General features: G+C 30.6%; 4 protein-coding genes and 1 long non-coding RNA gene across 8 annotated transcripts; 4 read left to right on the top strand and 1 right to left on the bottom strand.

Moving 5' to 3' along the window:
* Positions 1-1,694: 1,694 nt before the first annotated feature.
* On the top strand, positions 1,695-3,872 carry LOC105142459 (uncharacterized). 3 transcript variants are annotated; one of them, XM_011050102.1, is made up of 4 exons: positions 1,698-2,476; positions 2,862-2,954; positions 3,176-3,243; positions 3,594-3,872. In XM_011050102.1, exons 1-4 carry the CDS (start codon positions 1,865-1,867, stop codon positions 3,727-3,729), a joined length of 909 nt encoding a protein of 302 aa, XP_011048404.1. In that variant the 5' UTR covers positions 1,698-1,864; the 3' UTR covers positions 3,730-3,872. The 3 variants fall into 3 exon arrangements, with proteins under 3 accessions (XP_011048411.1, XP_011048420.1, XP_011048404.1); XM_011050109.1 differs by lacking the exon at positions 2,862-2,954 and having other exon boundaries at positions 1,695-2,476; XM_011050118.1 differs by lacking the exon at positions 3,176-3,243 and having other exon boundaries at positions 1,697-2,476.
* Positions 3,873-4,083: 211 nt separating this feature from the next.
* On the top strand, positions 4,084-19,130 carry LOC105142446 (uncharacterized). Its single transcript, XR_845560.1, has 3 exons — positions 4,084-4,094; positions 9,796-9,808; positions 18,648-19,130. It is a non-coding gene; the product is annotated as an uncharacterized LOC105142446 (long non-coding RNA).
* Positions 10,952-13,406, top strand: LOC105142423 (epoxide hydrolase 4-like). 2 transcript variants are annotated; one of them, XM_011050053.1, is made up of 4 exons: positions 10,952-11,694; positions 12,427-12,519; positions 12,987-13,066; positions 13,234-13,406. In XM_011050053.1, the coding sequence occupies exons 1-4, from the start codon at positions 11,050-11,052 to the stop codon at positions 13,358-13,360; spliced, it is 945 nt and encodes a 314-aa protein (XP_011048355.1). In that variant the 5' UTR covers positions 10,952-11,049; the 3' UTR covers positions 13,361-13,406. The 2 variants fall into 2 exon arrangements, with proteins under 2 accessions (XP_011048355.1, XP_011048363.1); XM_011050061.1 differs by lacking the exons at positions 12,987-13,066; positions 13,234-13,406 and adding an exon at positions 12,759-12,979 and having other exon boundaries at positions 12,427-12,554.
* Positions 15,840-18,496, top strand: LOC105142437 (epoxide hydrolase 3-like). The gene is made up of 3 exons (XM_011050073.1): positions 15,840-16,558; positions 17,642-17,808; positions 18,243-18,496. The coding sequence occupies exons 1-3, from the start codon at positions 15,842-15,844 to the stop codon at positions 18,367-18,369; spliced, it is 1,011 nt and encodes a 336-aa protein (XP_011048375.1). The 5' UTR covers positions 15,840-15,841; the 3' UTR covers positions 18,370-18,496.
* LOC105142450 (protein RADIALIS-like 4) lies at positions 19,045-20,969 on the bottom strand. The gene is made up of 2 exons (XM_011050092.1): positions 20,087-20,969; positions 19,045-19,261 (listed from the first exon to the last, which is right to left on the bottom strand). The coding sequence occupies exons 1-2, from the start codon at positions 20,359-20,361 to the stop codon at positions 19,234-19,236; spliced, it is 303 nt and encodes a 100-aa protein (XP_011048394.1). The 5' UTR covers positions 20,362-20,969; the 3' UTR covers positions 19,045-19,233.
* Positions 20,970-20,990: the final 21 nt, after the last annotated feature.

Raw genomic sequence — 20,990 nt, 5'->3', positions numbered from 1 at the left:
GTTATGAAAATTAGCTACACGCACCACTACAAATTTTTTGATCGTCGGTGCATCTCTAGATTAATTATTTAAATAAGATCTTGTGTCTAGTAAAAGATGTAAGAACTCTTTTCTCATTTACATAATTACCCAAAAATTAATTATTTTTTGTGGGTTCTAGATGTAAATTCTATAATTCGTTATGCAATTAAATATGAAATGCCAAAAATATCATCGAATGATTGTTATATGCTAATCTGCTTTTAAGTGGAGCACAAAAAAATATCTCAATTAGTTCAGCAATGCCAAGTCAACCATCATGGAAAGATAAAAAATAGCCTAAAAGCAATAATTTATAGTTTTGCCACAAAATGTATAAATATTATAATATTGTTCCAATCCCCTGTGATCAGAGTAAAAGTTATCGCGAAAGTATGATGACTTTTTTTTTTTTAATTTACTTTAAGATTTTAATTGTAAGAAAGCGACCGCAACAAGCGAAAATTCCCTTACAAATTTGATTTTGGTACGGAGGATGTCTCCAACTTCCACATCGTGATTGATACAAGTTGGATGGAAATACTTTTATTGATAATCTTGAAAAAATCAGTTTAATATAAAGAATTATATTCTTGAATGGATCAAGATCTTGCCTAGCGAATCTGCTACTGCATGGATTTAATAGCAGAAAATTAAGAAAAATGCATGTGATGTATGTGTTACGTAATACCATAAAATTACTCGTATTAATGTATAGATCTGACGAGCATTGACATTTATTTATTTTTAAATTCTATCATGGCAATATTACCACTTTGGGCCGATATAATATTATTTTATTTAATAATTTAAATTATTAAATTAAAATAAATTTTTAACATTATATTAAAATTTTAATAATAAAATATTTACAAGTTTAAATCTTACTATTTTTATTTATTTAATAAAAATTAAACATAATATATTATAAATATGTTTAAAGGGTTTTCATTTGAAAAAATATATTAGAGAATAATATGAATTATATTTTTAAATTTTATTTAACAATTTAACTTATTAGATTGAGATAGTTTTTTGATAGAAATTTCTTTTAATGATCAATGATTTTCTTTAATGTATATATCATTTAAAATTAATTTCTTTTATATAATTTTAAAGATGCATCCCATATATTGACTTAGATATGTTTTAACAAATAAATTCTTAAAATACCAATTGATTCTAATTTCTAAACATGAGAAAATAAGGAAAAGATCAAACCTCCTGGATCATCAAATTTGCTCTTAATATTGTATATTATTTCAACTTCAAACCTGTAACATTGCTTAATAAATGGATGCAAAGAAATTAAAAATACTCAGCTCACCCGCAACTTGGCATATAATTATATGAATCGCCATACCATTCTGTGCATGTTAATTCAGTGGTTTACCTTTGGCGAGCCTAAATTCCGAAGGTAAAATATAGTCTTTTGGTTTATTGTAACTCTACGTTTTATTCCCTCCTTCTATAAAAACATTTAAATTTTTTAATCAAAAATATGTGTGTGGTGAGGATTTTCTTTGAAAAATCGTCAAATGCTTCCCATCTAAAAACTAATTAAAAAAAAAAAACATAATGAAAAAGTTGTCGCCATCATTGAAAGTAGACTTACAGAATTTTCTTACATTTTAAAGATCAACAGCACGTTTCCCATGTAAGAAAATGAGGAGGTAGGAGACATCCCAGCGAGTTATAATCACCCTTGTAATCTATTACTTGTACTTCCTTACTAAGAATCCCTGATTCCTGGGATTAAGCCATCAAGGCGATTACAAATAACACGACTCCTGTAGTTATCATTCAGACAAGGCTTGGAAGAGCCTGCCTTTCTAGAGAAGGAGAGATGGTGAACACTTTGTCATTGTACAAGACCTTGTTGCAAGGCTTAATGAAGCTAGCTGGGTTCAGACCCCGAGCAGTAGAGATCGAGCCAGGGACAGTCATTCATTTCTGGGTCCCGAGTGAAACCACTACCACAAATAAACCCGCAGTGGTGTTTCTTCATGGTTTTGGTTTGGATGGGATTTTGACATGGCAATTTCAGGTGCTAGCTTTGGCCAAGAAGTACGCTGTTTATGTTCCGGATTTCCTCTTCTTTGGAGATTCAATCACCGATAAAACTGAACGGTCACCGGCTTTTCAAGCAGAATGCATGGCTAAGGGTCTCAGGAAGCTTCGCGTCCAGAAGTGCACCTTGGTTGGATTGAGCTATGGAGGGTTTGTTGGTTTCAAGATGGCTGAGATGTTCCCTAATTTGATTGATTCAATGGTGATAACTTGTTCAGTTATGGCCTTGACTGAGTCCATCACTTGTGCTGGTCTGCAAAGAATTGGCTTCTCATCGTGGGCAGATTATTTGATTCCTGAAACTGTCGAGGGCGTGAAGAAACTGCTAGACGTTGCTTTCTACAAGCTGCCATGGATACCTGATTTTGTCTACAGAGACATTTTGGAGGTAAGCTTCGTTAGCTAAACTATCACACTGTATATCCCATTTTTAATTTTAATTTCTCCTCGATCCATGGTGTTTGTACACAAATCATCACACCGAATCTCCCAGTCTAATCAATCCTTCCTACTTGATTAGAATTAGCGTGCAAGTACCCAGACATCGATGCTCCAACTATCAAATCCTTTTATCTTAGCAAGCAACCACATACTGGCAAAGCAGAGCTAGATTTGACTTAACAATCGAGAGGAGCAATTCATGAATATAGTAGTTCGCCATCAAACGAGGATCTTTAGTTGAGAAGTAGAATTCTACATATCGTTAATGGAAGTCATATTTAAACTTTCGGAATTGATTTTTGACCGTAATAAATTCTTGAAATTGGTGGCAGGCCTTGTATTTCGACCACAGGAAGGAAAGGCATGAACTTTTAGAGGCGTCAATTGTGAAGGACAAGGATTTCATTGTCCCTAGTTTTACACAGGTCAGAAAGGAACTAACATTTAAGATTGTTGTTAATCACTCGACTTGCTAGTCCAGATTAATGGGATTTAACTTGTAACCAGTGGGCTGTTTATTGGTTGTCAAGGAGAAGAAATTAAGAAGCAAAACTCTGGCAGCCATTCGCTATTCATTTATTCCATTCTGCCTCGAAGGTCTAACTAGCACGATAAATCTTATCTTTACTTTTTATTCCAATCGCAGAGGATATATCTCTTGTGGGGAGTTGATGACATCATTTTCGACAAGGAGGAAGTTCGCAACTTGAAAGAGTACGCTTTTTTCTCCGTCAATTCATCGATTCACTAATTGATTTTGTTGACTTTCATCCATTCATCGGCACAGCCATTGCGGCAATAGATAGAACGCAACTAGTACTTAAGATATTCGAATGATAAAACTGCCCCTAATTGTTGAATAATCGTTTTCATGGGAATCTAAATCAAGGACAATTTGTCTTCTCCCTCGTCTATCTATATATGTACGAACGACAAGCTTGACCTACTAGTCGATAGGGCTGGCCTTTAGTACGTGTCAATATGGCCCATAAATATATTTAATTAGCTTTCCATAAATGTTGTTCACCACTTTAGTAATGTTTGTCTCGAAATTGTCACCGCAGGCTACTAGAAGGCAAAGCAACGGTGCACTGCATCGAGAGGGCAGGTCACTTGGTGGAATTGGAGCGACCCTTCGCCTACAATAGGCAACTCAAGCAAATTCTTGCTTCTTTGTATGAAGATGGGAAGGAAAATTAGTGGAACTCATCCTCTCTCGACTCTTGGCCGTTGCTGTTTGTATTAGTTTGACATCAGCATGATCATAAGGAAATCTCATCTCATCTACCGATCTGTGGAATCAGTACCGTTCTGTCTTATTGAATATTTTGCTTTTTGAATCATATGCGATGTTTAAAAAGTCCACGACTATCCACAGATTTGAACCTTAAATAATACAAATAATAATCAATGCCTTTTAAGGACCACCTCTATCACAAGCACCATCTAGATATCTAAGGTTACATTTTCGACAACCGTGTTTTAATATTTTTTTAGTTTTTTTTAATAATTTTAATATATATTTTTTAAAATCACCAAAGATTACAGTAAAAAAAAAAAACACTGTAAAACCACTTGAATATACTGTTAGATTGTGACATTTTCAATAAGATTAGAAGCTATGGAAATAATAATCACGTTTTTCGAACAGTGATGCACAGTTGTGAGGTTTCTTTCGTTAATTACGAGGACCTTACGTGTCGTCTATATTTTATTTCAACTTTACAACGTATGACGCTCCACGTTATTTAAATAATGGATTATGAATTCCTGTTATATATACAAGCGTATGTATAAGATATCTGAATATAGTTTGATTAGTTTAGTTTTGAATTTATTTTAAAAACAATTTTAATTTAAGTTTTATTCAAATTTTAGTATCTATAAAATTAATTAAGATATACATAAACTAACTTAGATACTCATATTAATCTAAAAAAAATATTTGAATTCTTATAATCAATACTAGTTTCTAGATCAAATCACAAAAATCAAAAAACATGTTATTTTAGTATAATTTTATTTATTAGAAACTTAAATGGGTATTGGGATAACTAATGTAAATAATATTTTTTATTGTATAATAATAATTGAGAAAATTAAAATTATGAGAATTTTATCTTTATTGATTTTGACCAGTTCACTAGGTTTTCAACCTAATCATTGGGTTATCACACATCGATCCTCAATTTTTATTTTTTTAATAAAACAAAAGGATATCATTCTTGTTAAAAAAAATAAATAGTTAATGGGTTATATCCGAGTTCTTGACCGAATTTTGTTACGTCAATTAAATTTTTAATTATATCTTGTTTTTTATTTAAAAATACATTAAAATATTTTTTTAAAAAAAATATATTTTAATCCTTGAGAATATGAACGAAACGAAGACTTCATTTCTAGCATGTGTTGATGTTGTACTGTATATTTCATTTTAAAAGTGTTTTTGTTTTAAATAATTCCTATTAATATTTTTTTAACTTTAATATATCAAAATTAATTATAAAAATATTTAAAAAAATCAATTTAATATTTTTAAAACAAGCACATTTTAGAAGCAAAAGCCAAAATCACAACACTCCCAAATGGGATACATTACATGCTAATTTAAGAATTTCTTGACGTATACCAGTACCATCGACACTTTAGACTTCAAGACAAGGGTGTAGTGATTTAAGAATCTCTTCCCTTAAACGTGGTTAATGAGTTATATATTGTTCTAATTTTTTGAACTCTATTTTTTTTCTACTCTATTTTTCTATTTGATTTCCTTCTTTCATTTTTTTTACAGTAAACCATATAAAATTTTTATTTTTGCAAAAGTTTTGATTTTTTTAACTTAAAAAACATAAAACATGTTTAAATTAATTATTTCTTAAAATAATACGTTTGAGTCAACATAGGCAAGCAAACTCAAAATTTATCATTTTTAATAACATGTTTAAAAATTGGGATAACTAATGTAAATAATATTTTTTGTTGTATAATAATAATTGAGGAAATTAAAATTATGAGAAGTTCGCTAGGTTTTCAACCTAATTATTGGGTTATCAGATATATCGATCCTCAATTTTTATTTATTTAATAAAAAAAAAGGATATCATTTTTATTAAAAAAAAAATAGTTAATGCGTTACATCCGAGTTCTTGACGGAATTTTGTTACGTCAATTAAATTTTTAATTATATCTTGTTTTTTATTTAAAAATACATTAAAATATTTTTTAAAAAAAAATATTTTGATCCTTAAAAATATGAACGAAACCAAGACTTCATTTCTAGCATGTTTGATGTTGTGCTGTATATTTCATTTTAAAAGTGTTTTTGTTTTAAATAATTTCTATTAATATTTTTTTAACTTTAATATATTAAAATTAATTATAAAAATATTTTAAAAAATCAATTTAATATTTTTAAAACAAGAAAAAAAGCACATTTTAGAAGCAAAAGCCAAAATCACAACACTCCCAAATGGGATACATTACATGGTAATTTAAGAATTTCTTGACGTATACCAGTACTATCAACACTTCAGACTTCAAGACAAGGGTGTAGTGATTTAAGAATCTCTTCCCTTAAACGTGGTTAATGAGTTATATATTGTTCTAATTTTTTGAACTCTATTTTTTTCTACTCTATTTTTCTATTTGATTTCCTTCTTTCATTTTTTTTTAAGTAAACCATATAAAATTTTTATTTTTGCAAAAGTTTTGATTTTTTCAACTTAAAAAACATAAAACATATTTAAATTAATTATTTATTAAAATAATACGTCTGAGTCAAGACAAGCAAGCAAACTCAAGATTTATCATTTTTAATAACATGTTTAAAATAATATCTTAAAACCAGTTAGGTGTGAACACATTTCAAATTGAGTGTCTAATTAAAGAAAATAATGAGAATTTGAGATCAAATTAAAAAAAGATATTAAAGATAGGTGCAAACTTGCAAAATAATTAAGTTCCAGGACTCAATTGAACTTTTTTTTTATCTAGTTGATTTAACAAAGGGCTTAATCAAGAGCAAAATTAAGTTAGAAAGTCAATTTGACTAAATTTAGATCAATTGATTAAGTTCAAGAACTTAATTAAACCTTTAATTAGTTTAATTGATCTAATTAAGGACTTGGCTAAAGAAAAACCAAGTTTTAAGGCCTATTTTAGATTAATTTACAAAGATTGAAAGATTAGGAATACAATTCAAACTCAAAAATGCCAAATTGATATAATCAAGGGTTCAATTAAAAACAATTTAAAGATTAAAGTTTGAATGAGGGTCAAATTGATTAATTTCAACAATAAAAACCTTTATGTAAAAAGCACATAAATGTAAGCATCCAATTGAAAACATCTAAAGGTGAAATTGAAAAAAATCCAAAAGATTAGGGTTGATCGGGGACTCCCTTGAAAAGTTCCAAAAATTCAGGAACCAAATTAAAACCAACTAAAATTTCAATCTTCACTGTCTTACTCCCATGAAAACAAAATAAACAAATGTCCAAGTAACCTTATTTCAGCCATAATTTTTCCCTCATTTCTTTACCATGCCACAACTTTTATGCCAATTTACACCCCAATTCTCGTACTGCATGCTAAGACAAGGTTCCAGCTTTGATAGTACCAAAAACACCTCCAATTATTTTCCAAAAAGACTACCTGATACTGCTCAAAATGTAAAAATATTCTTGTGTGCTCCAGTTTCCAGCTGCATAGCTAGACAAGTATGTGTTCATAGCTTCAACCAATGGCCAGTATCAATTCCTAAACATCAATAATTTAAGATAACATAGATCATAGGCTCTAGGTCGTTCTCGTTTGTCGTGTAACCCAAGCAGCTTGAGAGAAGTAGCCTGGGGAGAAGAAAACACAGGAAAAAAAACAACTGCTTCCCACATTCTCACACACAGAAACCCGTGACCTCTCAAGCAGAAAACACCGAAATAATTAGCTCCCCTCCACAGCAAGCTGCCACTGTGGGTCAGCTCCTCCACACCGGCCACCGTCAGCCATGAGCAGCAGCACCTGGAAGCAAAAAGAACCGTGAACTCCAGATATAAGCATGCATTCTCTTTGTTGTTTTGGACGGGCTAGCTTTCAATATTAAATAATTGAATAAACTTTATGGGCTGCTTTGTTTTTCTTTTGAGTTTTGCTGTGTCCATGAGGCTCGGTCCATGTGTTTGGGCTAAGCACTTTAAAGCTTAAAGCTATGTTTGGTTGTGACAAAATTTTACAAAGAAAAAATACAATTTTTTTATCAAACAAACTACAAATGACTTTAAAAAATTATGAAAAAAAATCCCCTCAATATAAAGGACAATAAATTATCCACACTTCTTGACATGGAACATCACATCTACGTAACACTACTCTTTTATTTAAAAAATATCCAATGTACTTATACTATTATCTAAGTTAAGGGATTTTTTATAAGATAATTACCATCATAGTGTTATCAATTATTTATTATAATTAATAAAATTAAAACTCTCAGTTTCATGAATAAAATACTCTGTAAAAAGCTTATTTACCGCTCTTTGTTGACACGTCGATGTTATTAGGCAAGGACACTTTTATCATTCTAGACCTCAATTTGATTTGAAAAACAAAAATAAAATACAAGCTTAAACATTATTTTCCTTTTCTTTTTCTTGAATTTCACGTCTCACCATTTAAAATTTCAAAGCAATATTTCGTTGTGTTTTTAGTTTGTATTTGATTTCTATTTTATTTATTTATTTTATTTCAAATAATCTTTAAAATTAAAATTTATTTTCAATTTCATTAAATTTGATTTATATTGTTTTGATTACCATTTATCTTATTTGAGATAGTTTTTAGAATGATTTTTTTTTATGATTTCTTCATTTTTAGTTTTTTGCTATTATATTATATTTTTATTTTTTAATTGATATTTATTTTGAATTGATTTTTTTAATTTTATTCATTAATATTTATTTTATTTTTTATATTAAATTGAGTCCTTATGTTTTTGGTTGCTAATTTTTTACATTGAAAAATTTTGAGATTTTATATTAAATTGAGTCCTTATGTTTTTGGTTGCTAATTTTTTACATTGGAAAATTTTGAGATTTTTTTTTAAATTTTATTATTTAAAATTAAATTAAATAAAAATTAATATTTTTTATTGAAACCAAATCTAAAATTTAACTAGTTATTAGTTTAAAAAATTAACAAGAATTAGAAAATTGGGAGCCTCTCGTTCCAAGTGACCCGCGTGACTTGTTTATCTTTGGTTTTCAAAGGTATATTTAAAAAATATTAAAATATTTTTTATATTTTATTTTATTATTTTTTATAATAGCATGTGAAAAATATAAAAAAAATAAAAAAAATACTAATTTAATATTTTTTAACTCATACACAATTTTAAAATACATGCGAACACAAAAACAGTGCTCCACGAGAAAATTTTAACAAACACCGATGCCGGATGAGCACGTGTTGATTACATAGTTCCTTGCAACCTCGTAACCATGGACATACAAAGATCTTGGCCAATTAAAATACTTTTTGTAAGTATAGTGACTAAAACAACCTTCTATGAAATCAAATTTATCGTTGGACTCCTCCTTGAGAAAATGGAGGACCCACCCACCAACCCTCACTTAAACTCCTTCCTTCCTCCTTTAATATTATTATTTATTTCCAATTATAGAACAACAGCTGTTTCACATCCTTTCTGATTCCTCCTCCCCGTTGCCGACGAAAATTTCACGTTTGCTGTTTCTTTCAAGGTGTCTCTTCCCCGTTCTGGATTAAAAAAAGTTAATCAATAAAAGAATGCAAGCAAGAATGATCAGACTAAGAAGTGGGTGGGGCCAAAAACCTTAATTTGCAGATGATAATAAATTTTATCATTATTATTTTTTATTGATTAACTTTTTTAATAATAAATAAATAAATAAAATTTAGAAAATAATTTTCCAAACATCACTTTTTATTAAACAAAAAGGACCTTAGCTGAATTTATTAACATGGCAAGAAGAGGTTTCAAGTGACTGGGATCAACTTTAAATCCAAGAGTTGTAAAAATTCAGAAAATCAAAGACAAGATAAAAATGGCTGGTGATGAAAAATGGATGATTTAGCATAAGAATAATATAATTTATATATTAAAAACTCATATAATAATAAGTAAAATAATTTTTTAATATTGAAAAACTAGCCAGCGATCATTATCATGGGAAGTTTCTGGGTCCAACTCGCAAAAGGAAAGGTGGTCCTCTCACTTCTATAAGAACCAAGCTATCATTATTATGTGGACGTGAGCAACTTCAAAAAAGCATGCGACAGTTTTATGGTTGGGAAGCTCCCAAGATGACAAACTTTAGGTTGGTGAATTATTTTGGGCGACAACAGTTTCGGGACAAGTTGTCCTGATGATCAGACCGGAGACACTACAATGTCGTTTCAAATTTTGTTTAAGTAATTAGAAGTTTGAGTTATATTATTTTTATTTTATTTGATAAAATCAAATATAAAATAATAATAAAATTGTTTAAATTTTAATTTTAAAAAAACCTTTTTTAAAAATATATATTAAAAAATAATATAAATTGTATGAAAGAAAATATATATATATTATAACATCTTAAACTTTTTCTCTTGACGGAAAAGCAATAAAATATCTACTTTTAATGTGTTTGATATTATGATTGTTGTTAAGGTTGTAATTTAAAAAAAAAATTTATAAAAAATATTTTTAGTTAAAATTGATTTGGAAATATATATGTTTGTTTAAAATTGTGGTTAAAATTAAATTTAAATAAAAAATAATTTAATGTGTTTAGTTAAAAATGCTTTTAAAATTAAAGTTATAGAATAATTAAAAAATATATATATTAATATTGATAAGTTTTAATTTAAATATTATAGATTTAACTATGATTATTATATCATAAAATAAATAATACTTTATATAAAATATTTTTTATTATTTTATTCAATTATCTATAATTTCATCATGTTTTAAATTTATCCAATAATTTTTATGGTTTCTTAAATATATAATAACATAACTTGTAAAATATAATCATGAATAAAATTAGAATTCCGATCAAATTCTACAAATACTATATCATCAATTAAATAAAATACAATTAAAAAATAAAAAATATTTTTTTATTTTATTAAATTAAACCCAGTTTAATATATTTTGTATTTTAAACCGAACTCGGTCTGCCAAAAAAGGTAAAGCTATTCTTCATTGGGGCAGCTTTGACTGTTTAGTAAACAGTAAAGCATGGTATCATTTTTTAAAGCACAAAAAAGCAGCAATTTGTTGTTTTCCTTCTTCCTGCGTTTTATATACAATTTACTATAAAATTCATGCATAATAAATTATTTTTTTAATTAAATATTTACGAGCTGCTGTATGTTTTAAAAGCACCCGCAGCCGCAAGCTCACGAAGTGAAGTATCAACCAACATACCATAAATTCCTCCACCATATCCTTCTGTGTACACAGAAGCCTAGACAAATTAGGAAGATCAGAGAAAGATGGTGAACAGTATAGCCATTTACACGTCCTTCTTGCGTGCCATATTAGGACTAGCCGGAGTGAGACCCCAGTCAGTGGAGATTGAGCCAGGAACAATCGTGCACATATGGGCTCCAAATGAAACTGCAAAGAAGACCAACAACCTCAAACAAGCCGAGAACAAACCGAGCAAACCTGCTGTGGTGTTTCTTCATGGTTTTGGATTTAATGGCATTCTAAGTTGGCAATTTCAGGTGCTAGCATTGGCTAAAGAGTACTCAGTTTACGTGCCAGATTTCCTCTTCTTTGGAGGCTCGGTCACAGATAGAACTGAGCGGTCACCAGCTTTTCAAGCAGAATGCATGGCTAAGTGTCTAAGGAAGCTCGGTGTAGAGAAGTGTACCCTGGTTGGATTGAGCTATGGAGGGATGGTGGGGTTCAAGATGGCTGAGATGTTCCCTGACTTGGTCGATTCCTTCGTTGTGAGCTGCTCTGTTATGGCCTTGACAGAGTCCATTAGTCGTGCTAGCCTTGAGAGAATTGGCTTCCCATCGTGGGTAAAACATTTGGTTCCTGACACAGTCGAAGGTGTGAAAAAAATTGTAGACGTTTCCACCTACAAATCTCTGTGGATGCCTCACTTTTTATACAAAGATGTTTTCGAGGTAGTCTATCTTATGCTCCTTCTTAAAATATTTGTATTATGTGCTAACTTTGGATCTATAAAACATAAGTGAAGGTCGAAGGAAGAAAGAACTGCCCAACATCCTTTCTATGGGTGCTTTATGTTGCTGTTAGTCATCTTTAGACGCTGATAGGAACACATAATAAACTTTTCACGGGGGCACATGTTATTATTTAATATATTTTTTAAGTGAAAAATTTTTAAGTTTAAAATTTATATAAATTCAAATTATTTTTTATTATATAAATAAAAATAATAAGATTTAAATTCGATTAGTCATTAAAATTTTAATACTATATTAAAAAGTTAATTTAATTTCAAAAATTAAAGTAGTAAGTAATATTTTATATACCATGATATACAGGGATAATATTTGAAATCAAGGGGATTTTTTCATGTCTATGTCCCTTAGATTGGAGGTTATAAAATTCTAATAATGGTATGCTTATTTTTATTTCCTTTTGAGAACCTGATAAATAATAACGGTGAGGAAAGGCTGTGGGCACACTAATGGTCTTTGGATTAGTGGCGGATCCAGTGGTGATTGCATTGTAAGTTTAAAAGGCATCTCAAGGAGAAGGAAAAAATATCTATAACATCAGACTAGGCTTCCTTTTCCTTTCTTGATTTTTGCTATCCATCCTCATTTTTCTTTTATTCCAGAAATTAAATAGCTCATTAATTACTTTTTGACAATTTTCAATGCCGACAGACCGCATATGATATCAACAGGAAGGAAAGAGTAGAGCTTCTGGACGCACTCATCGTAAAGGACAAGGACTTCAGCCTCCCTTCTTACCCCCAGGTCATAATTAACTGCGCGCACACACACCACATCATTTTTAAAAAAATAAAATAAAATACAAAGCTGGCATGCAGCAGGGTGACTAGCCCAGTCTTCAGTTTTTCTTTTTTCTTTTTTTTTTTAAAAAAAAAAGCAATAAAAAAACCTCCATCGGTTAACAACATTGAAAAATAAAGTATCTTCAACTATCCATTAATGCACTAAAGATGTCATTGAAAAGATGTTTTTGGCCTTTATTCAATAGTAGAAACTCTTGACCTTGCTCTGCCAAGGTGACCTGAAAACATGGCATCTCGCTCTAATGAAGCTTTGTTTCTAAAAAGGAGCAAATCCAATCACAATATTGTGCTAGTGTAATTCATGCCGAAGCATCTGCTGAAGGACAAAAAAAAAAAGAAGAAAATGTAGCTTCCATGGCCACTCTTCTTCGCCACTCACTATTCATTTAATGTTCTTGATTTATGCAGAATACAGCGAAGAGGATACATCTCTTGTGGGGAGAGGAAGACATAATTTTCAACATGGAAGTCGCTCGCAATTTGCAAGAGTGAGTGAGGATGACACCATTTAATTATTTAATTAATCTTACTTGGCATTAAATCCGACTAGATAGAATTAACAAGACAAAATTCTTTAATTTCGCTAATCCAACCAGAGGCAAATCTTATCCTTGCATGAATTAGTTATATTTTGAAAATTGAACCATGCTTGCAGGAAATTACTAGCTGGGAAAGCGCCATTGCATTACATAGAGAAGGGAGGCCATGCGGTTCCATTGGAACGCCCGTTTGCCTACAACAGGCAACTCAAGAAAATTCTTGTCTCTTTGCATGGAAAATAAAAACAAAAAACAGGGCGACGGCCTTGGTCCCGTCTCGCAATTATTGCCTGTCTTGTTTATCTTCGAGTTGCGACGGCCTTGTACCCGTCTCGCATTTATTGCCTTGTACCCGTCTCCCATTTATTGTCTGTCTTGTTTACGTTCGAGTTGGGTATGGAGATTTGATTGCCATAAATTATGTAAGTGAAAGTTGGAAGTTTGAAAAAGTTTTCCAGGCAATTATAAACCAATTATTGTCAAAACTACATAATTAGATTGATAATTATGAATTAATCTGAACCTTGACTGCTTAAGAGCCTGCTCCAATTGTACAATCTAGAAATACGTCCAAGTTACACTTGAAATTGAAGCTGTATTTAGTCTGTCTCCCAAAGGTGACGTTTGGTTGGTATGATGACAGTGTAAATGAAAATGTGTTTGATTAAAAATATAAATAGAGATATAAAAAAAATTATTTTTATAATAATTCTAAAGTGATTTTTTATATATATAAAACATGAGTTATAAATGGAATATATTTCTAAAAACAGTATTTTTTAAAAAAAATATTATTTTAAAAAGTTTTGCAATTTTAAAATTTTCCAACTACAATACGTATTTTTTATTTTTAAAATATTATTTTAAAAAGTTTTGTAATTTTAAAATTTTCCAACTACAATACGTAAACATAAAAACTATTAATATAATAGTTTTAAAATCCATTTTAGAGGTCGATTCAAGACAAAGTTTGGATCATTGATTAAGACTTGAATCACTAATTAAGTTAATTTGAGGTAGTATGAATAAAAATATTTATTATTATAATTTTAAAATTTGACTCGATACTCAACTCAGGTTAAGGACAAGTTCCTTGTTAAGAGGACCAACCCGAGTTGATCCAAGTCAACATAGAATAAAAATAATTATTATTATAGTTTTAAAACTTAATCCGAGAGTTATATCAAGGCAAAACTCCAATCATGAATTAAAAGGGTCAATTTGAATCAATGTAAGGATAAAAATTATTATTATTGTAGTTTTAAAACTTGACTTTAGGGTCAACTGAAGCAAGACTTGAGTTACAGACCTGGAAGATTAACACAGTTTGACTCGAGTCAATAAATAGATAAAAATTATTATTATCATAATTTTAAAAATCAACTCGAGAGTTAACCCGAGACAAGGTTCAGGTTATGGGTCAAGAGGGTCCTATTAGATGACTTAATTTTTTTTTTAAAAAAAAATCAACAAGGTTTTGAGTCATGTTTTATTTCAAGTTGACCTGGATTTTTGACTGGGTTATATCGAGTCAATTCTTCCTCTATTTTTTTTTAAATTCTGACCATTTCAGCCCCTGAATTAACCTATCAAGTTAGTCATGGTTTCTTAACTAGGGTTATTATAATATTATTAATTTCAACATTTAATATAAACTAAAATAATAAATAAATAAATAAAATATTTTTTTAAAAAAATATGTAAGTTTTATAACAATTCATATTAATGATAAAATAAACTTTTTAATATTTTGTTCTATCTTGTCTAACATGACCAAATAAGATATAGAGACAATCATTTTATTTTGAACATTAATATTAAACATAATTTTATCCCAGTTTTATTTTTTGTATTGTCTTCTCTATTTCCACTATCTTTGTCTTTTTTGTTTTGAGATACTAACCAAAAGTTATAAAAAAAATGGATCGATAATGCGAGTTGTAATTATGTGAAAGTAAAAAAATACAATCTTATAATCTAGTAGTGACAATAAATTTATTGGCTAATTTTTTTAAATTAACATTTATTTCTAAAAGTATTGACAAAATAATATATATTTTTTAAAAAATAGCTAAAAAGTAATTAGTGTCTCACTTATTTCTAGTAACAAATATAACTCATTTCATTCATTGTTAATAATCTTTCTTTATATTACTGGATTCTTCCAGTAAAAATATTTTTAATAACACCAATGTATCATAGTTAGACTTTTAATATGCTTTTAAGATTTGTTTTTTCTCTATTTTTTCTATATGCAGCCCATTTCACATTTTTTTAAATAACTCAAACAAACTTACATGTCGCATTTTCTAATTATGTTATGTACAAACTATTATATTTTATCTTCTTGTTTTTTTTTTATAAATTCTGTTATTTTGTCATTATTTAAAAAAGTGTTTTTGTTTAAATCAATTTATTTCACGTGACTCACGAGTTAATTATGTAATTGTTTCCAACAAAAAGTCAAACGCAAATGAAAATAGCCCTCGTAACTAAACTGCAGTTGGATTGATTACAGTTTATTTGATATTTTGATTTTTAAAAAAATATTTTGAAATAATATTTTGAAATAATATTTTGATTTTTTAAAATATATCTAAATAATATTTTGATCCAAAAACATTTAAAAAATAATTTTAAATAATTTTTTTTTAAAAAAATTAAACATAAAAAACTGGTGATGTCCTCATGAGACAAAAAAGAGTACCCTCCACCATCCAATACATGAGGCTACCTTCCCTTCTTGCTGCAGCAAAGCCAAAATCAGCAAATCACACACACACCCTCGAGCAACGAAAGAGAAAAATGGGGAAAAGCTTAGCAATATACATGTCCTTGTTGCGTGTCCTATTAAGGCTAGTCGGCGTGAGATCCCAAGTAGTAGAGATCGAACCAGGGACGGTCGTCCACTTTTGGGCGCCAGCTGAAAACCCAAGTAAGACCAAAATCCACAACCAAGCCAAGAGAAAACCTGCTGTGGTGCTTCTTCATGGTTTTGGATTTAATGGGATTTCAACATGGCAATTTCAGATGCTAGCTCTGGCCAAGGACTATGCTATTTATGTTCCAGATCTCCTCTTCTTTGGAGGCTCATTCACTGATAAAACCGAGCGGTCACCGGCTTTTCAAGCAGAATGTATGGCTAAGGGTCTAAAGAAGCTTGGTGTGGAGAAGTGTACTTTGGTTGGGTTAAGCTATGGAGGAATGGTTGGCTTCAAGATGGCTGAGATGTACCCTGACTTGGTTGATTCAATGGTTGTCACTTGCACTGTTATGGCCTTGACCGAGTCCATCTCTCGTGCCGCCCTAGAAAGAATCGGCTTCTCATCATGGGCAGAACTCCTAATTCCTGAAACATTCGAGGATGTGAAAAAAATTGCAGTACTTTGTACCTACAAGTCCTTAGCGATGCCTGATTTTTTCTACGGAGACATTTTCCAGGTAATATCCTCGTCGTCCTTCTTCTCATAGCAACAACTAGTTTTTCACTCAATAAAATCTCTGAGTTAGAGGACAATCTTTCTATCATTGCCCCGTCGATTGCATTCAACTTCCCTCGAGTTTTTGTCTTTTCACTGAACCATGTAACAAAATTTTGTTCCCAGTCCTTGGGGAGTTTAGCAATGCAGTGCTATCCTAGATTCAACTAACAGTACATTTTTTTTCAGATATAATTCAACTTAACAGTCTAACACTCATATTTTATTCTTTTTTTTTTTTTTAAATAGCATAATGCTTCTCCGTCATCATGGCTAGCTAGTAATATCTTCTTTTCTTTAAAAACTATATTCACTTATATCACCAGGTTTGTTTTTAAATTTAAAAAGTGTTTTTGAAAATTTTTAGATTTTGTTTTTATTTTTTTAATTTTAAATAGTTTTGATTTGCTATGTTAATAATAATATTATTATTATTATTATATATTTTTGAATAAAAAATACTTTAAAAAATAATTATTATTACAATTTCAAATATTACCTTAATTATTTTTCTTATCTTGTAGTTGCTATCATATTTATCTAGTGAAAATCTTTTTGGCTTACTTTTCTACTTTTGATTTATGATCTCTTTTATATCATATCATATCATCTTTTATGCTATGAATCATTTTTTCTTTATGGTTTCAAAGCTTGCATTTAGCTCATCTTAGGCTTCTTCTATCTTCTTTCTACACATATGCTTCAGTGTCTTGTATAATTAATTCTCGTACCATGTTAAAAAAAAATTAAACAAGACTAAGAAATATAAAGGAGCTCAACCCATTCATAAAATAGCATGCTAGTGTAAAGATAATTATGCATGCATCTAGAAAAACGAACTAAAAACTATAATGACACTTTAAATTTAGACTTTAAAATTAATTCAATACAAATAAAAAGATAATTTGGAAATTTAAAAGAAAAGCAGCAATCAACTTTGGTCAAGTAATTACCAATTAACTTATGCTTTTCAAAACAAAAGAAACTAATACATATATATAAAACAGGAATCAAATTGTAAAATACTTGAAAACTCATGCTGCAGGACATGTTTATAAATCACAAGAAGGAGAGAGTTGAACTTCTGGAGGCAGTTCAAGTGAAGGATAAGGACTTCTACATCCCTTGTTACCCACAGGCACAGAGGATACATCTCTTATGGGGCGAGGAGGACGTAATTTTCACCAAGGAAATCGCACGCAACTTGAAAGAGTAAGGAGTCCATTACACAGTGAGGCACTTATTCAATTAATTTCTTGGCGAGGTCACAAGTGTAATTGGAAAACTTTTTAAAGGGGTTTAATAGAAATTATTTTAAATACAAGGATGGAGTTAAAGGATCCTAATTGAAATTCCTCAGATATAGGGATGAAGTCCTACTTTTCAAATAACTTATGGGGACCGTGGCTCCCTCTCCCCCAAGATAAGAAGAAGGAAACAGGTAGTTTTGAAATGCAAAAAAATAAAAACTAAAAACATTTTTTAATTTATTTCCAAATAAAAATTAATTTGAAACATGCACAGGTCATACTCATGTAATCACTCGTTGCTTTTCATTTATGTTCAAAGGAAATTAAATAATTACGCATAAATATAATTTCTTATGCTGCACACTCGATTAATTATATGATGAAAAATGATTGCAGGAGACTTTTAGGGGGCAAAGCGACGTTGCATTACGTTGAGAAGGCAGGTCATGTGGTTCAATCGGAACGACCGTGCGCTTACAACAGGCAACTCAAGAAAATCCTTGCCTCTTTGTATGCAAATTGACGGAAAGCAAAACCAGGGAGATCTGATTCCGTCTATCAACTGTTGTTTGAACGGAGTAAAAGGGAGCTCTGCATCGAAATCAATGGTTTATAACTCGTTTGGATAAATAAATAAATAAAAAGGAGTTCAAAAATGAATTTCGTTTATGTTTTATTAAGGGCTCGATCCCTAAGTAATTTAGTTTTTCTAAATTGAAATGTTGGGTTGAAAACATTTGTAATTTTTTTAATTTAATAAAACATTATTGAAATAATGATTAATCTTAAAAAAAAACATAGCTTTTTAGGCCTATTTAATGAAGTGGGCCCAAATTGAAATGACGGCCCATTTAAAGAGGCCTCTAAATAATTCAGAAATCTTGATCTAAGTGGAATTAGGCGGTGGTTGGGCTCTTCAACAAACTGTTTTATGCTGAGATGTCCAAAGACAAGGTCACCTTTCTGGTTATCGGACATCACTCGAACAGGACTCAATTTCTTGCCGAGGGTTTCTTTGATACCCTCTCTTCCAGGCAACCTTAAGGGTATACGTGCACAAAACATGAAGCAGATCTGGAAGGAAGAACATAGGACTGAATCCCTGAATTACTGTAAAGATTAAGTTTGCAGCCTGTGTCATCAGTCTATTAATGTGTTCATTTCATTTTCTTGTTAATCAGAAGAGCGATGGTGGATCGAGCAATGAAGAACATCTTACTAGCATGGATAGTTTCATCACAATGGAGCTAATGGAAGATGATATGAAATGAATCATAGTGCAGAGAAGGACAAAGAAACAGAGTTCATCTCATGATGATAGGAGCATCCACTTTCCACAAACTTGCCTTCAGGATGATAAATAGGTAGCCTGTCCGAGTCTTGGACTTCACTGCAGGTTGAGATGCTTCAGAAGCCTGTAAAGCAAACATAGTTAACTTGATTTTATTTATTCTGCAACTAGAACTGGATATTTCAAGTCACCTTTTCATTAAGGAATTTTATCTTTTCTATATCTTCGTTGCAATTTATTTTTTTATTTTCTGTGATCACACAAAAATGATTTTATTTATTCTCCTCTCAGAAATAGGACTCTATATTCCAAGTGACCTTCTTCATTAAAAAAAAAAAACTATTATTTTTCTCCTAGTTTTTTCTTCCTTTTTTATCATCACAAAAATAAGTAAATATCAACATAAAGAATTAACAAAAATTACACCTATAAAATTTATATACAACCTAAGATTTTTTAAAAACTAGAATTATTATTATATTGGAATAATTTCTTAATGTTAATTACACCTACAAAATATGAAAAAAAGTCAAAAGGTTCAACACAAAATCCTATTTGTGCTTGATTTTTAACTAGGAACATGATAAGAAGATAGTGAAGAAAGGAGTTTGAGCAGGTTGGCTTTTTGGAACGAAGACACACTGACGGACCCCTTTAGAGCTAAAGTTTCCATTTTCACTCTTAGCACATGGGCCTACCCTGCCATGAAATCATGAAGGACTCTCTATGAGTCAATATGGAGATTGCCAGTTGCCATCTGCAGTTTGTTCTAATTAACTTCACTAAATGGGCATAAAGATTTCGACATTGTGACTTGAAGTTTTGGAATTATGGTTCTTGGTGTGATTTTGGTACTGAACACATGTTGGATCTACTATCTACAGTGCCTGAGACATTGTAGGCATTCTTTAATATAGCAGCGCATATGCTTCAGAAAACAATGCATTACCTTTCTTCTTTGTTTGTGTTGTTGCGGCTTCCACTAGACTTGTACTTGGGAATAGGAATGCGGCCAGACTCGATATGATGAAGATCCTCAATAAGGATTTCATAGTGTTTCTTCACTTCCTCGGCAGATTTCACACCACCAACAGCTTTGGCTATATTTTGCCACCTGTCCGGTGTGTCCTTATCAAACAAGGCTAGTGCCTTTTCAAACAGTTTGTTTTCCCTTGGTGTCCAAGCGGATCTTGAATTTCTGGAAGCTTGATAGCTTGAAGACATGTTCTTGAATGTCAAGTCTAAAATTTTGATGGAAAGAGAGGGTGGGACTCTTTGCAAATACAAAAATAAGAGTGCTGATCACCAAACAAGTGAATGTAAGAGAGCAGGTTTTAAATGAAGAGGTGATTTGTGATTCTGATTGACTAAGGTGCAGTGCTTATAAATGGTGGAGAAAGAGGTGGTGTTGGTGGTTGGTTGGAGCCAGTTGGAGAATCTATGTTGCCAAGAGGTGGCGTAAGGAGTGACAAGTCTTCTTTGGAACCACAAGATGAAGCAGGACAAGATACAGACAGGGGAGAGAGGAATCGGTTTCAATTTCAATTTAAACTTTTCCCGATGCTTTTCCTTTCTTTTATAATATCCACAGAAACTTTCCTAGGTTATGAACAAACTAGTTTCACTACAAACAACCATGTAGCTACTACCTAGCTATTAACTGAAAGCATATAAGAAGAAGCAAACCCTACTCCTTGATGTTTAAGTTGCATTTCGTAACTGTGTATCTGAAAATGCACTTTCATGGACATATATTGGTGGTATTAATGTTGAAGCATGGATAAAAGGAAGGCAAAATGCAGAAAAGCCGAAAGTAGAAAAGGGATTGAGGGTAAAAAAATTAGTGTTCAGGA

Source organism: Populus euphratica, unplaced genomic scaffold, assembly GCF_000495115.2.
Source record: "Populus euphratica unplaced genomic scaffold, PopEup_1.0 scaffold3.1, whole genome shotgun sequence".
Lineage (NCBI taxonomy): Eukaryota > Viridiplantae > Streptophyta > Magnoliopsida > Malpighiales > Salicaceae > Populus > Populus euphratica.
Note: the sequence above shows the minus strand (reverse complement) of the source record. Positions and strands in the feature narration are given on the sequence as shown.

What these genes read in the sequence shown, in the direction of transcription:
- LOC105142450 (XM_011050092.1), bottom strand. Translation starts at nt 20,361, where the DNA reads ATGTCTTCAAGCTATCAAGCTTCCAGAAATTCAAGATCCGCTTGGACA. An exon ending in AACACAAACAAAGAAGAAAG is followed by an intron (nt 19,262 to 20,086) that starts GTAATGCATTGT and finishes TTTGCTTTACAG; the next exon opens with GCTTCTGAAGCATCTCAACC.
- LOC105142437 (XM_011050073.1), top strand. Translation starts at nt 15,842, where the DNA reads ATGAGGCTACCTTCCCTTCTTGCTGCAGCAAAGCCAAAATCAGCAAAT. An exon ending in TCTACGGAGACATTTTCCAG is followed by an intron (nt 16,559 to 17,641) that starts GTAATATCCTCG and finishes CTCATGCTGCAG; the next exon opens with GACATGTTTATAAATCACAA. An exon ending in ATCGCACGCAACTTGAAAGA is followed by an intron (nt 17,809 to 18,242) that starts GTAAGGAGTCCA and finishes AAATGATTGCAG; the next exon opens with GAGACTTTTAGGGGGCAAAG.
- LOC105142459 (XM_011050102.1), top strand. Translation starts at nt 1,865, where the DNA reads ATGGTGAACACTTTGTCATTGTACAAGACCTTGTTGCAAGGCTTAATG. An exon ending in TCTACAGAGACATTTTGGAG is followed by an intron (nt 2,477 to 2,861) that starts GTAAGCTTCGTT and finishes AATTGGTGGCAG; the next exon opens with GCCTTGTATTTCGACCACAG. An exon ending in GAAGTTCGCAACTTGAAAGA is followed by an intron (nt 3,244 to 3,593) that starts GTACGCTTTTTT and finishes TTGTCACCGCAG; the next exon opens with GCTACTAGAAGGCAAAGCAA.
- LOC105142423 (XM_011050053.1), top strand. Translation starts at nt 11,050, where the DNA reads ATGGTGAACAGTATAGCCATTTACACGTCCTTCTTGCGTGCCATATTA. An exon ending in GCCTCCCTTCTTACCCCCAG is followed by an intron (nt 12,520 to 12,986) that starts GTCATAATTAAC and finishes TGATTTATGCAG; the next exon opens with AATACAGCGAAGAGGATACA. An exon ending in GTCGCTCGCAATTTGCAAGA is followed by an intron (nt 13,067 to 13,233) that starts GTGAGTGAGGAT and finishes CCATGCTTGCAG; the next exon opens with GAAATTACTAGCTGGGAAAG.